At 45.6% G+C, this 13119-nt stretch overlaps 1 protein-coding gene across 1 annotated transcript in view; it reads right to left on the minus strand.

Annotated features, from left to right (window-relative positions):
* Positions 1 to 12918, minus strand: part of Nsg2 (neuronal vesicle trafficking associated 2) — a 65918-nt gene extending 53000 nt beyond the window's left edge. The window contains exons 1-2 of the mRNA XM_031351185.1: positions 12741 to 12918; positions 11637 to 11786 (exon numbers count right to left, since the gene is read on the minus strand). Of these exons, the coding sequence (XP_031207045.1) occupies positions 11637 to 11765 (129 nt within the window). The 5' untranslated portion in view covers positions 11766 to 11786; positions 12741 to 12918. The remainder of the gene's footprint in view (positions 1 to 11636; positions 11787 to 12740) is intronic.
* Positions 12919 to 13119: the final 201 nt, after the last annotated feature.

Consider the following 13119-nt stretch of genomic DNA (forward strand, 5'->3'; position numbering starts at 1 on the left):
GCACTATTATGGATAACCTCACCCTCTTCCCTTTAAGAAAACAGAGCAAGACAGAAAGCCCTGAAAGCCTTGGCTTGAAGGTGGGGGTGGAGAGGAATGAAAATAAAAGTCTCTCCTAGCCTTTCCATTGTTAAAAGTAGGCTCTGCAGACATTTAATAAATGAGGCTCCAGGTTTTCAAATATTGTGGGTGTGGGCAAAATCACGCTGTTTTTGTTTGGTTTTGGGGTTTTTTTCTGCTATTTACACACTGGTCCTCCAATGTCCTTTCAAGCTGCTAATGTGAGGAATATAATTTAATATATTAGGAACTTAGGACATTAGGAAATGGGATAAATTATTAATTTCCAAAGGATGCCCTATCCCCTCTCCTGCTTCTGTCCCCTCCACCCCCACTTCACTGGCAAGGCCAGATCCTACATGGTGGTTCAGATGGCTCAGAGTGCAGATCATAAAAATTTAAAATACCACCTCCCTGGATTATCAATAATGAAGAGGTTCGCACATGGCGAGTCCCCAGGATTGGCAAGAACAATAAACGAAAGCGCAGAAGTGCTGACAAGGAGCAAGGCTGTATTTTTATGAGTTGGGCTTGCATAAGCCAAAAATAAACCTTCCCTGTAGCCAAGGCTCATCCCTGCAGCAGGGTGAGAGGCTGCGGGCACATCGGGTAGGGACTCCACCGAAGAGGGCTGCTTTAATTTTCTCCTTCCTTCCTTCCTTCCTTCCTTCCTTCCTTCCTTCCTTCCTTCCTTCCTTCCTTCCTTCCTTCCTTCCTTCCTTCTTTTGTGTGTTTCTTTGTTTTTCAAGGCAGGTTTCTCTGTGTAGTTCTGGCTGGCCTTGAACTCAGAGATCCGCCTCCTCTGCCTCTCAAGTGCTGAGATTAAAAGTGTGCACCACCACCGTCCCGGCTGCTGCTTTAATTTTTACCTTTCTTTTCAGTCCTTGATGTCCCCCCACCCGGACCCCCGCAAAATCATTGCTAGCTTTCCTATTTTCCAGTTAAGGAATTTTAGTCCAAATCTGTGAGTGGAACTGGTTTAGCCAATGAGCAAACAGCGGCATCGAGTTCTTCCTGTCAGTCACCGCTCTTTTAAGGTAGCACTACTCTAGGTGCTTGGTCCTGTGCCAAAGTCTTGAACCTCAGCCTTCTCGTGGGTGACTCTGCTATGGGTGAACATCTGGCCTGGAGAAGATTTAGACCACAACCCTCACTGGTCGCCAGGAGGCTGTGCTGAATCCAGACTGGTGCCACCTCACACATTCTGGTCCCCAGGACACTGGAGACAAAGGAAGGGAAGCCAAACAGGCCACGTGGCCAGATGGGGGCGGAGTCCCCACGCAGATCTTCCCCTTTTGCCTTCTCTGCTCCTCACCTCACACTTCCTCCGGGATTAAATTTTCCCCTGTGATCCTGAAAGCTGTGCCCAGAGATCTGGTGGCAGTATATACAGAGCCATCAATTTCACAGTGGGAGATTGGCGTAGAAAGAAGGGAGACATTTGGCTCACATCACACAGCAGGATGAGTCCACACCAGAACGCTAATATGAAGCTGCCACTCTGCTCTGGGCTCTTTCCAGGGCTCCTTTCTTTGCCAGGGCGTTGCTTTCTTAGAGACAAAATGTCAGTCCTTGTGGCCAGCATCACTTCAGTACAGTGCCTCATCTCTCAGCTCAACAGCTCTCCACAGGGGCTCACCCAAGTGGAAGAGAGCAAGTCCATCAGCCCTCCCACGCTGCTTCACCTTTGGTGAGACGGGAGCGACTTTTTAAAACAAAAGTTTGATGTGTGTTCATGGTTACAAAACTGAAAATTACAGACGAAGGTCTTCAAATGGCCCCCCATCAACATCACTCTCTTAGCAACCAAAGCGCACACATACTGTCTGTCCTCCAAGACTGAAAAAGACTTTAATCTCTTATTGCTAAAGTATCTATTGTGTAGAATGTATTATATAATGTATGCACGTATCGAAACATCACACTTTTGGGACCGGAGAGACCATTTAAGAGCACCTACTGCTCTTACAGAGGACAGAGTTTGGTTCCCAGCACCCACATCAGGTGGTATGTGTAATTCCAGCTCCAGGGGATCCAAAGTCTCCTTCCAGCCTTGGAGAATATGACACTCCTGTGTACATACCCATACACATAATTTAAAATCATATTTTTGCACCCCCACCATATTTTCAGTTTCCAAATACCAATAATACATAAAACATAAATAAGAGAGACTAGAACTTACGTACGTTGTTTTTGTATGTGAGACTGCACACCACCATTTTAGACTATGCTCTCATGGATCGAGCTACAGTCGCCCCTTTCCCCTGAGCCTCTCTGCCTTATCCTCACACTAGTTACTCTTAGTTTTCCAGTTTACATCAGTGTTCACTTAACCAGCCCTTTCTCCTCAACAGTCCAAATCAGTCCCAGGTTTTTTTTTTTTTTTGGTAATATCTAGAGAGTGTTGTATAACTGAAAAAAAAAATGCTTATAGGATATATTCCTAACAATAAGAAGCACAAAAGTCAGGTGATATATGCAGTTTAATGTTATAAACAATGTCAAGTAACTGCAGAAGGACTCTGCATTATGTTAGGCAGCCAACAAGAATGTATTAAGAGCAGGAGGAAGGGATCTAACAGAGAAATGGCAGTGAAGTTAGGTAATACATATGACCTAAGAGCAGAAGAGAGAAGAGCTAGAGAGGTGGCTCAGTGGTTCAGAACATTGGCTGCTCTCCAACAGGACATCAGTTTGATTCCCAGCACCCACATGATAGCTCACTACTGTCTGTAACTCCAGTTCCAGGGATCCAACACTTTCCACCACTTTCTTCTGGTCACCATGGGCACCAGGCACAGAAATACATGCAGACAAAGCATGCACTCACAGAAAATAAAATTTTTTTAAAAAAGCAGGAAATAAGGGAGTACAGAGGGAAAAAAGGAGTTAGCAGAGGAGGGAGAAGACATGAGAGGACAGTAGGGAATGAATAAAAACAAACTATAGAGACATGTACATAAGAAAGTGTCACAGTGAGAGTCATCTCCAACCATCTGGTAACTTAAAATGTATGGAAGAAAAATACTACATCTGACATTCACAAAAGCATGTATTATGTTCTTCCAAAAATTAAGTTATGTTTTTAAATTACCAAGAATCTTTACTATGTTTATTGATCACTTTGTACCTATTTTTGGGAAGTGCCTGCCTGAGCCTCACCCAGTGTGGGGAGCTCAGAAGCCTCTGGGGAGCCTCTCTGTAGAGGAATGGGTGGGAGGGGCTATCCTGTGGAGTGGGTGGGGCTGCTTCTTGGAGAGAGGCTGACATTGCTCATGCCCTGTGTCTCAAAGAGGAAAGGAAGCTAGGAAGGCTGCCTCTGGATGGGCAATTCACCTCCTCTGCCCAAGATCCTTTCAGGTCTGTCCTGTGTGAGTCCCTTTTCTCCTAGCCTCACTCTTGAAGCCCATAACTCCCACATGTTTGTCTTTTACAGTCTTCTTCCACAACACCACATTAGGTGACATATTCTGAGTGTCCAGATAAAGGAGGGAGCCAGGTGGTGGTGGCGCATGCCTTTAATCCCAGCACTTGGGAGGCAGGGGCAGGCGGATTTCTGAGTTCGAGGCCAGCCTGGTCTGCAGAGTGAGTTCCAGGACAGCCAGGGCTACACAGAGAAACCCTGTCTCAAAAAAACAAAAACAGAAAAAGAAAAACCAAAACCAAAACAAAACAAAACAAAAACCAGATAAAGGAGGGAAACTGGATCAATGAGCCCCATCTGGGTCATGCCTGAGTGAGTGAGGCCCATTAGACAATTTCACATTTTTTTTCTCAGACAGTAAGTAATCTATTAGGTGAATGTTATACCCATGTCACAGCTCCAACAACATGAATTCCAGAGAGGCTGAGCCATGTACATGAAGCTCCACAGCAGATAAGTAGCTTGGCAAAGATTTGAACCCAGGTCTCTAGGATTATAAAGTACATGTGCTGTACCATAAATTTCAGGTCAGATGCCAATAGTTGATCTCAGAATCTCTCCATTCCTCTCCTCTTAAATGTGGCTGAGGCTCCTCCAAGACTCACAAAAATTTAACAATTAGTGGAAAGTAAAAGAACATGGCTAGAGCCTGGAGCTGGCTGAGCAAGCTTTGATTGTGATTGTGATTGTGGTTCTGACTGCGATTGACTTGGGGCTTAGCTGAGGTGGGGCTATCTCTCTGTGGCCTGCTTCCTACAGCCTGGACATGCACTTGCTGGCATCTCCAGGATATCTACATGTAGAGTTCAGCTGCCATTTTCTTTGGGTGAGTATTGAGACAGTAGGTCTATTCTCTGAACCCACTTCTGCATTTGCAAAGTGGGAATCATGGGTAAAAAAAAACCTCACAGCATTTTTCAGAGCACTTGTTTCTGTGTGGTGAGAAGACCCCAGGGGTAGAATTGGATGTCCCAACTGTCTTAGTTATTTTTCTATCACTATGAATAGACACCATGACCAAGGCAACATATAGAAGAGAGAATTTATTGGGGCATACAGTTTCAGAGGGCGAGTCTATAATTACCATGTTGTGGAGCGTGGCAGCAGGTATGAGCTGTAACTAAGAGCTTTTTTCTTGATCTACAAGCAGGAGGCAGAGAGTGAATGGCATGGGCTTTTGAAACTGCAAAGCCCTGTGACACACACCCTCCAACAAGGTCACACCTCCTAATCCTTCCCAAACAGTCCCACCAACTAGGGGCCAAGTATTCAAATATATGAGCCTATGGGAGCCATTCTCATTCAAACGCCACACCAACTTTTTAAGAGATCCTACTCATGTACCGGAAGACACTTGCCTGCTTGGTTTTGAGTCTATTTCCCCACACATCCATTTTTAAACATGGAAGAGGGAATCCTATTAAAAACTTCCTTCTTCCTACAGTGTGGTAGGACTAAGGCTGTTCACGAAGAGCCAGCGACCTCAGACTAAGTCGGCAAATGGAAAGAGACAGAATGAATTCTCCTCAAGCCACCTAGGCATCAGGTCTTGATGAGAATGCACCTAGTTACTATCTCCATGGGGCTAGTCTCAAGAGCACCATGGCTTCATGCCACAACCATGGCTTCTAGTCAGGCTCCTGCCTCTGCTCTTTCTCTTACTGTACCTGCAGAGGACCTGGCCACCACTGTAGGGGTTAACTGTTCCAATGTTCCCTAGAAGAGCAGATGGAGGTGAAGAGAAAATTTCTTAAGAACCATCACGGACTGAGCCTGTCCGCTGTCCGTAGGGTGGGCCACACCCTCCAGCATAAACTTTATAGAATGGGACTCCAGAGCCCATTGTCTTCCTGAATTAAACCTCCCCTTCTTACACAGCCCTACTGCTGATGATTATCTCCTCAGCCTCACCTCCTAAGTCTCCCCATCTTCTGCCATCTCCCACCCACCTGCTCCATGTCTTTCCATGGCTGTGTAGGTTTACTTAATTGAGCACAGGATTTTCTGGGTGGGCAGAAAGATGAGTGGGTAGCTTCCAGTGCGATTGTTACAACCACCTCTGTACTTGATGGTTGTCAGGGAAGGTGTTCAAGGGATCTCCTGCTGGAGCATAGCTTAAGAAGATGAATACTGTCCTGTCAAGCCAGCACAGCTAAGATGGACGTGTTGAGGAAGGAGTAGAGCCAATATCCTGGAGAGCATGGAAAATTATAGGAAAAAGTTTGGTGTCAGGTAGACTATGCTTCTAAGACTATGCTGATGTTTAGATAGGCTACTCCATAGACCTGAGCCTTGGTTTCCGTGTAGGTTCTGTTGGCACTTGGGACAGAATGATTCTTTTGGAGAGCAGATGGGAGAAATCATGTGCACTACAGTGCACAGATCAGCATCCCTGGTCTCTGACACTAGATAACAATAGAATCACCCTTCCAACTATGATTAACAAAGATATCTTCAGACATTGCCAAATGTCCACATAGTCAGAACATGTCCTACATGTTCTGTAAGGAGTCACTGTTCATGGAGGTGTGACATACTGGTTTTGGGAGGACAAAGTGAGAATACAAGAAATGGAGAGTGTATAACAAAAGATCTGGAGGGCCAAGGTAAGGGATTGGGGTTGGCCTCACATGGGGAAGAGACAGGTCACCGCTCTGAGACAACATGTTAAGAACGGTGTAGCGCAATCCACAAACCACAAGAAACTCAAGAAGAAGGAAGACCAAAATGTGGACGCTTCATTCCTTCTTTAAAGGGGGAACAAAATACCCATGGAAGGAGTTACAGAGACTAACTATGGAGCAGAGACTGAAGGAAGGACAATCCAGTCTGATATAGCTGTCTCCTGAGAGGCTCTGACAGAACCGGACTAATACAGAAGTAGAGGCTCACAGCCATCCATTGGACTGATAACAGGGTCCCCAATGAAGAAGCTAGAGAAAGGACCCAAGGAGCTGAAGGGTTTGCAGCCCTTTAGGACGAACAACAATATGAACTAACTAGTACCCTCAGAACTCCCAGGGACTAAACCACCAACCAAAGAGTACACATAGTGGGACCAATGGCTCCAGCAGCATATGTATAGTAGAGGATGTCCACATCGGTCATCAATGGGAGAAGAGGCCCTTGGCCCTGTGAAGATTCTATGCCCCAGTGTAGGGGAATGCCAGGGCCAGGAAGCAGGTGGGGTGGCGAGCAGGAGGAGGGGGAAGGAGGGAAAGAACAGGGGTTTGTTCTTGTTGTTTTTTGGTTTTTGTTTTTTGGTTTTTTTGGAGGGGAAACTGGGAAAGGAGATATTGTATGACATGTAAATAAAGAAAATATCTAATAAAAACAAAAGTAAAGAAAAGAAAGAACAGCGTAGAGTTTTAGGTAGCATGCAGACCACTGTCTCCTGAGGCAGCCACCAACCTCGGCCACACTGCTCAGAGAGAGAACATTGGAGACAGTGTTATCTTAGGGAACCACCCATGGTCCCACCTAGAATGGACTCTGAGTCTCAATACTGTGGTTGGGCAGATAACCAGAGTGTCTCCCAAAGGACCACGTGTTGGAACTGGGTCCTCAGGATAGCTATGTTGAGCTGGAACCTGATTTGGAACCTTTAAGAGGCAGAGTGGAAGATAATGAGGTAGGGATGGGGTAGTGCCCTCAGAAGGAATGGTTCTTCTGGATGTCCACTTAATGTTTCAGAGAAGCCAAGTAAGTCTCTTGCTCTCTGTGTCATGACGAGTGGTCTGTCTTTCTCATGCTCTCAGCATGATGTCCCTGCCATGTTCTGGACCTAGTCATGGCCGGGACTGTGCTTTCTGGATTGCCAGTCTCTAAAACTGAGAGAGCCACCACTCTTTACAAAGTATCCAGCCCCAGGTTTCTGACTGACAACAAGAAACAGACTAAGCAAGGTCCCAGCACAGAGGAAGGAAAGGCTCATGCCCACAGGTGAGTAGGACTGACTGTTGATGGTTGCTGGGCAAGGAATTTATTTGTGGGTGTGGCCACTAGTAGGTTCCATGTGTCCACAGTGGGTGGTTCCTACACTTATGTGCATTTAGACAACATTAACTGGACTCTGTGGGTTATTTTTAAAAAGAAGAATAAGAGGGCTGAAGTTGTGAGGAAGTCATCTTGGAAGGGGTCTAGGGGGACTTGGAAGGGGTATATATGATCAAAATATATTTTATATATACATGAAATTCTCAAGGAATGATTTAAAAATATGTAGAAAAAGGAAACAAAACAGACTATGATATTCATCCTTTCCATGATGGTCAAAGTCTTGTGTGTGTGTGTGTGTTTGTGTGTGTATGTATGTATGTGTGTGTGTATGTGTGTTTGTGTGTGTGTATGTATGTATGTGTTTGTGTGTATGTATGTGTGTGTTTGTGTGTATGTATGTGTGTGTATGTATGTGTGTATGTGTGTTTGTGTGTGTATGTATGTGTGTGTATGTGTGTTTGTGTATGTGTGTGTTTGTGTGTGTGTGTATATGTGTGTGTGTGTGTGTGTGTGTGTGTGTGTGCCCGTGCCCACAGAGGCCATAAAAGGGTGTCAGATTGGTTGAAGTCACAGGTGGTTTCGAGCTTCCTAATGTGGGTGTTGGGACCCAAGCTTGAGTCCTCTGAGAGACCAGAAACCACTCTTAAGCACCGAGCCACCTTGTTAGCCGCCCCTCCAAAAGGATTTCTAATGCTTATATGCCATAATACTAAAGTGTTCGGTGAATAGATCCAAAGATGGTTTTCCATGTTACTTAGCAAGCACACTTCACACCTTGGAGTTTCCAAAGGGACAACCATGGTTTCACATAGGGCACAAGTGATTTTCCTGATACTATCTTAGCTTCAAACCCCAACCCCATTAGGACTTAATCAAAAGGCTCACGTCACCTCCTCTCTCATGGCCCCCCAGTAAATTCTAGTGCTATCCTCACTTTACACACAAGAAGGCCAACTCTAGGGTAGGTTAAGGAATTTGTCAGGGAGCCTGGCATGGTAGCATACAACTTTAATCCCAGGACTTGGGAAGCAGTAACTGGTAGACCCCTGTGATCTATCAGCCAGCGTGGTCTACATGAGTTCTAGGACAGCCTGGGGTATACAGAGAGACTATGTATCAAGAGAAAAGCAAGAGAAAAACAAAAGGAAAGAAAGAAAGAAAGAAAGAAAGAAAGAAAGAAAGAAAGAAAGAAAGAAAGGAAGGAAGGAAGGATGAAAGAAAGGAAGGAAGGAAGAAAGGAAGGAAGAAAGAAAGGAGAGAGGGAGACACATACATACACACACACACAAAGAGAGAGAGAGAGAGAGAGAGAGAGAGAGAGAGAGAGAGAGAGAGAGAGAGAGAGAGAGAGAGAGAGAGAGAGAGAGAGAGAGAGAGAGAGAGAGAGAGAGAGAGAGAGAGAGAGAGAGATGACCTTTTCAGAGCTCTTAGCCAAGGAGACTCCAGTAAAAGCAGAAACAAGGATTTGAACTCAGCTAAAACCCATTTCTTCCCAGTCTGAGCTGGTATCGATCATTTAGGGGAAACTGATCTCTGGACCAGAATTCACCTTTAACACATTTGTTCTGCTGCCAGGGGGATCATTGTCTTTGTTCTTGTAAAGACCATAAAATCTGCATTGGAGAGACAACTCAGTGGCAGAGCACTTGCCTAGCATGCACCATGCACTAGGTCTAACCTGCCCTGAAAAGTTTAAACAAATAGTAATAAAATCTAAGTGTATCAGCCCAGAAAACTACTAAGACAATCCCCTACTCAGAGACTGGGACCTAAGAGAGAATTGATCCATATCGTGGGGTCCTGACTGAGTTAGAAACAGAGATCAAACCTGTGGAGTCGCAGACCAGTTTACTCCTTGTTCCTGAAGTGGAAGGTTCTGGAATAACACTGCCCAGCTTCTTCAACCAGAGTGCTTCACCAGCTTTGTTTTGAGAAGTTATAGTACCAGTCTATGTTTCAATTTCTTTAAACACTTGGTCAAAATAACTACTCCTTTACCAGGTTCTGTTTCTGTGTGTGCATGTGCACACACATGAGTGCATGTGAGATGTGTGTGTGCACATATGGTATGTGTGTGTGCACGAGTATGTGTGTTCACTGTGTGTGCAATATGTAGTGTGTGTGTGCGTATGTGCTTGCACGCACCTGGAACAGTACTTGGCATTTTAAAAAGCACTGGAATATATTGACTACTCACTCCTCTTTTACTTTAGGCTTTGGGCCACTTCACATCTGAGCTCACATCGGATTTTGTTCTGACAACCTGACTGATATATGAGCTTCTTTGCTCCACAGAAGGGGAAACCAACACCCACCTAGGAGAACCACAGGGAGTGTGCAGCGCGACCCTGCAGGGCCTCACTGCATCTTTAGTCGTACACTGAGACAGCTGACTGTGCTGGCATGGGCTGGCTTCCTGGTACATCTGGCCTGTCTGCTCAGAAGGAATTAGGAGAGTAAAGGGAGAGAGGACACACTACTCTCTACATAGCTTGTGATGATGTGGAAGGTTTTGAGGGGGTGGCCTCTTTGTCTCTTCATTACATGCCTCTCAGACATGCGCATACAGCTACTAACTCACAGAATCACAAGACAATGTTTTCTCCTTCACAAACTGCACTGACACCTGGACTCAGGTCCAAACCCTTTCACTTCGTCTTTCACCCAAACATTGGCTCACAATGCCAGTTCCAATTCCAGACTGGCAGGTGTGCTAGGGGTCTGAAACAGAGTTACTCACTGTGGCCACACTTGGGGGTCATTGGGGAGGCTGCATCCGTGTTGGTGACTGGATCTCATCCCAGAGATTCTGACAGAATAGCTCTGGGGGTGGGTGTGACCTCAATAACAGGAGTTTCTAATTGCCTGGTGTTTCCAATATGAAGTTCAAAACAGACAAACAGAAGCCCGGAGTGTGTGTGATGTGCTTGAGGCAAGTTCTCAATACCATCTCTTCACGTTTCCTTAGCAGCAATTGCTTGCTCAAAGCTCATTTCTAAAGGCTTTCTTAGTTCTGAGGATAGCTCAACAACTCTATTTCTACCACCCACCCTGACACATTCTTCTATCAAAAACCTCTCTGCTTTCAAAACAAATGACTCAGCCCCAGCCAATCAGCCAGCTCCTTATCTCGACTTAGTTCCTCTTCATTGATTGGATGGAACCAAGTGGTTAAGACACACAATGCCCTCCTGGAGATGCCAATGAAAAAAATCGAGCGGATGGGATGATCCATTGTTCAGTCAGCTTGGGAGCAGGATCTTTTCCTGCAAACCTCTCCAGACCGACATGCAATAGCTCACTGCCTAAAGCCTCCAGGTCCTCAGGCAAACCTTAGACACTCTCTTCTACCTGCGTCTATGGGATGACACCCTTCTGCCCCCTCCATTCTTCATATCAGGAGATGTGGCATCAGCCAGAGGCTGCTTCCCAGCCCTGTCTCCCCAGACATTCTCCTGCCGCCATGGTGTCCACAGGAGCTTCCCCCACTGGGCGCATTCTCTTTCACTTTTGCCTTAAGTAGCCTTTTTCTTCCACTCCAAGCTGGGACAGCTTTTACTTACCTTCAAAACTCCAATTTGGATCTTTTCCTCTGCAGCTCATCTATCCTGCCTCCCCTCCCCTATACCAGCCCCTCCCCACTCATTGCGATGCGTGGGCCCAGCATTTACCACAATGCAATGGGTTCCTCTAAAGAAGGGTTTTTTTTTTTTTTTTAACTTTATCTTTTTATAACCAACTCCTGGCAAAGGGACGAGAGCTCGGCAGGTGCAAACTGAGAGCTGCTGGATCCAGTCCAAGTCTCTGCCTTCCTATCTGTACCAATCGATTTTCAAAACATCTCAAGAAAATTGCTCCCCCCCCCCCGCCGCGCTTCATCATTGTGTAGAAGCTTATGTGTATTCATCTGCCACGGTAAAATCTTAACAAGAGAACATTAATTTGCTTGCCTGTATATGTAGATCATGAGCAAATACCATATATCTGCAATATCACAAGACATATCTCATCTCTGGATACAATATTTTCCAAGGAAGGGAGACCGTTTGGCGACTGGAAGAATGAAATGGTTTGAGGGGGGTAAAAAAATCTTTTGCTGCTTGGGTTCCTGGATAGCCTGGGGAACAAGGGAAGGAAGATCACCCATTACCTTCTCGGGAGCAGACAGCTGTAAATGATTAACCTCCAAGGGCGTGATGAGAGGGACAGTCTGGAAACCGTCCTCCACGGAAGGCGGCTTGGCCCCCTTCTCTCCCGGGTTGCTGTTCAGCTTCACCATGCTTCTGCTTTTTTTCCAGACCTAAGGCAAGCAGTGGGATTCCGTTACAAAGGGAATGCGAGGGGCTGTGGACAGTCTGAGACCGCTCAACTCCAGCGGCGTACAACCTGGTGATAGCCATCAATCCCCCACTAGATTTCCTGACATGATTCCCATTGTCCGGGGAAAACTTCATTAATCATCAGAATGTGCTAACTGCCCACCGAGTTCACCAACCCTCAAATTAGGAAGATAAAAAAACAAACAAAACAAAAACAAAAACGAAAAACCAAAAACCTCAGACATTCATTTAAAAAAAAAAATAGGAACCTAAAAAAAAATACCAAGAAACCGTGGCTAACATAGCCCTAGAGCTCCACTGGCAAGCCTGTTCTTAGCACAAAAGGAAACTCCATTATTCTGGGCCCCCTGCAGTAAGATACATTTCACCTCACCACCCACATCGCTATTTTGCCTTTTCTTTACCAATTTCTAAAACATAATTAAATACATTCAATATCTTTCAAGATACATCCCTCTCTCTCTCTCTCTCTCTCTCTCTCTCTCTCTCTCTCTCTCTCTTTCTCTCTCTCTCTCTTTAACATAATATGTAGAATGTACAGGAAATCCAGATTTCTACATCAGAAAGAGGCTGGCTTGAACCTGATCTCCTTATTCAGCCGTGAAATACCTCCATTTCCTCAATAGCCAGGGCTTTTTTTTTTTTTTTCTTTCCTTTTTTCATGGAAAGTTAGCAGCCCCCATACTGCAAGATTGCCAACTAAATAAACAAATCGCATTTATTTCCCTCCAGTTCCCTTTGAAGTCAAGGATTGCTTTTACTGCACCCTCAAAAGCCCTGCACAACTGAATTTCTGCTGTCAATCCGGCTGGTGGGACGTAATTAGACAAACGGAGTTGTTGTGGGGATGACAAGGTGGTAAGGGCTGGGAGGGTGCTGGGGAGTGGTTACAACAAAAACAATTGCCTACTTACTGTGCGGCACTGGTGGGGGTCAGAGCAGAGTCAAGCCAATATGTAGAGGAGGAGGACAAACAGGAGTCCTCCCGCCTCAGCCAGAGCGTGGTGCTGAAAAAGCAGCCCTCGCGTGCCTGGATCCGGAGCTTCTGAGAACGAGGCGCCAGCGCTCAGAGAAGATCTGGCAGCTGCCAGGCTGCTTGCCTGCTCGCGCCTCCCACCGGGGACGGCTCCCACACCACCTGTCATCTGGCACCACCTGCTGTTTCTCATGCATGGCCACAACCCCTACATAGGACAAACGGTTTCAAAAAAAGTGAAAGGAATTTTGGTTATTCCAAAAAACAGTAATTGGCTTATTAAAAAAAATACAATTATGTAAAATGCAATTCCTTGA

This window comes from Mastomys coucha, unplaced genomic scaffold, assembly GCF_008632895.1.
Source record: "Mastomys coucha isolate ucsf_1 unplaced genomic scaffold, UCSF_Mcou_1 pScaffold5, whole genome shotgun sequence".
NCBI lineage: Eukaryota > Metazoa > Chordata > Mammalia > Rodentia > Muridae > Mastomys > Mastomys coucha.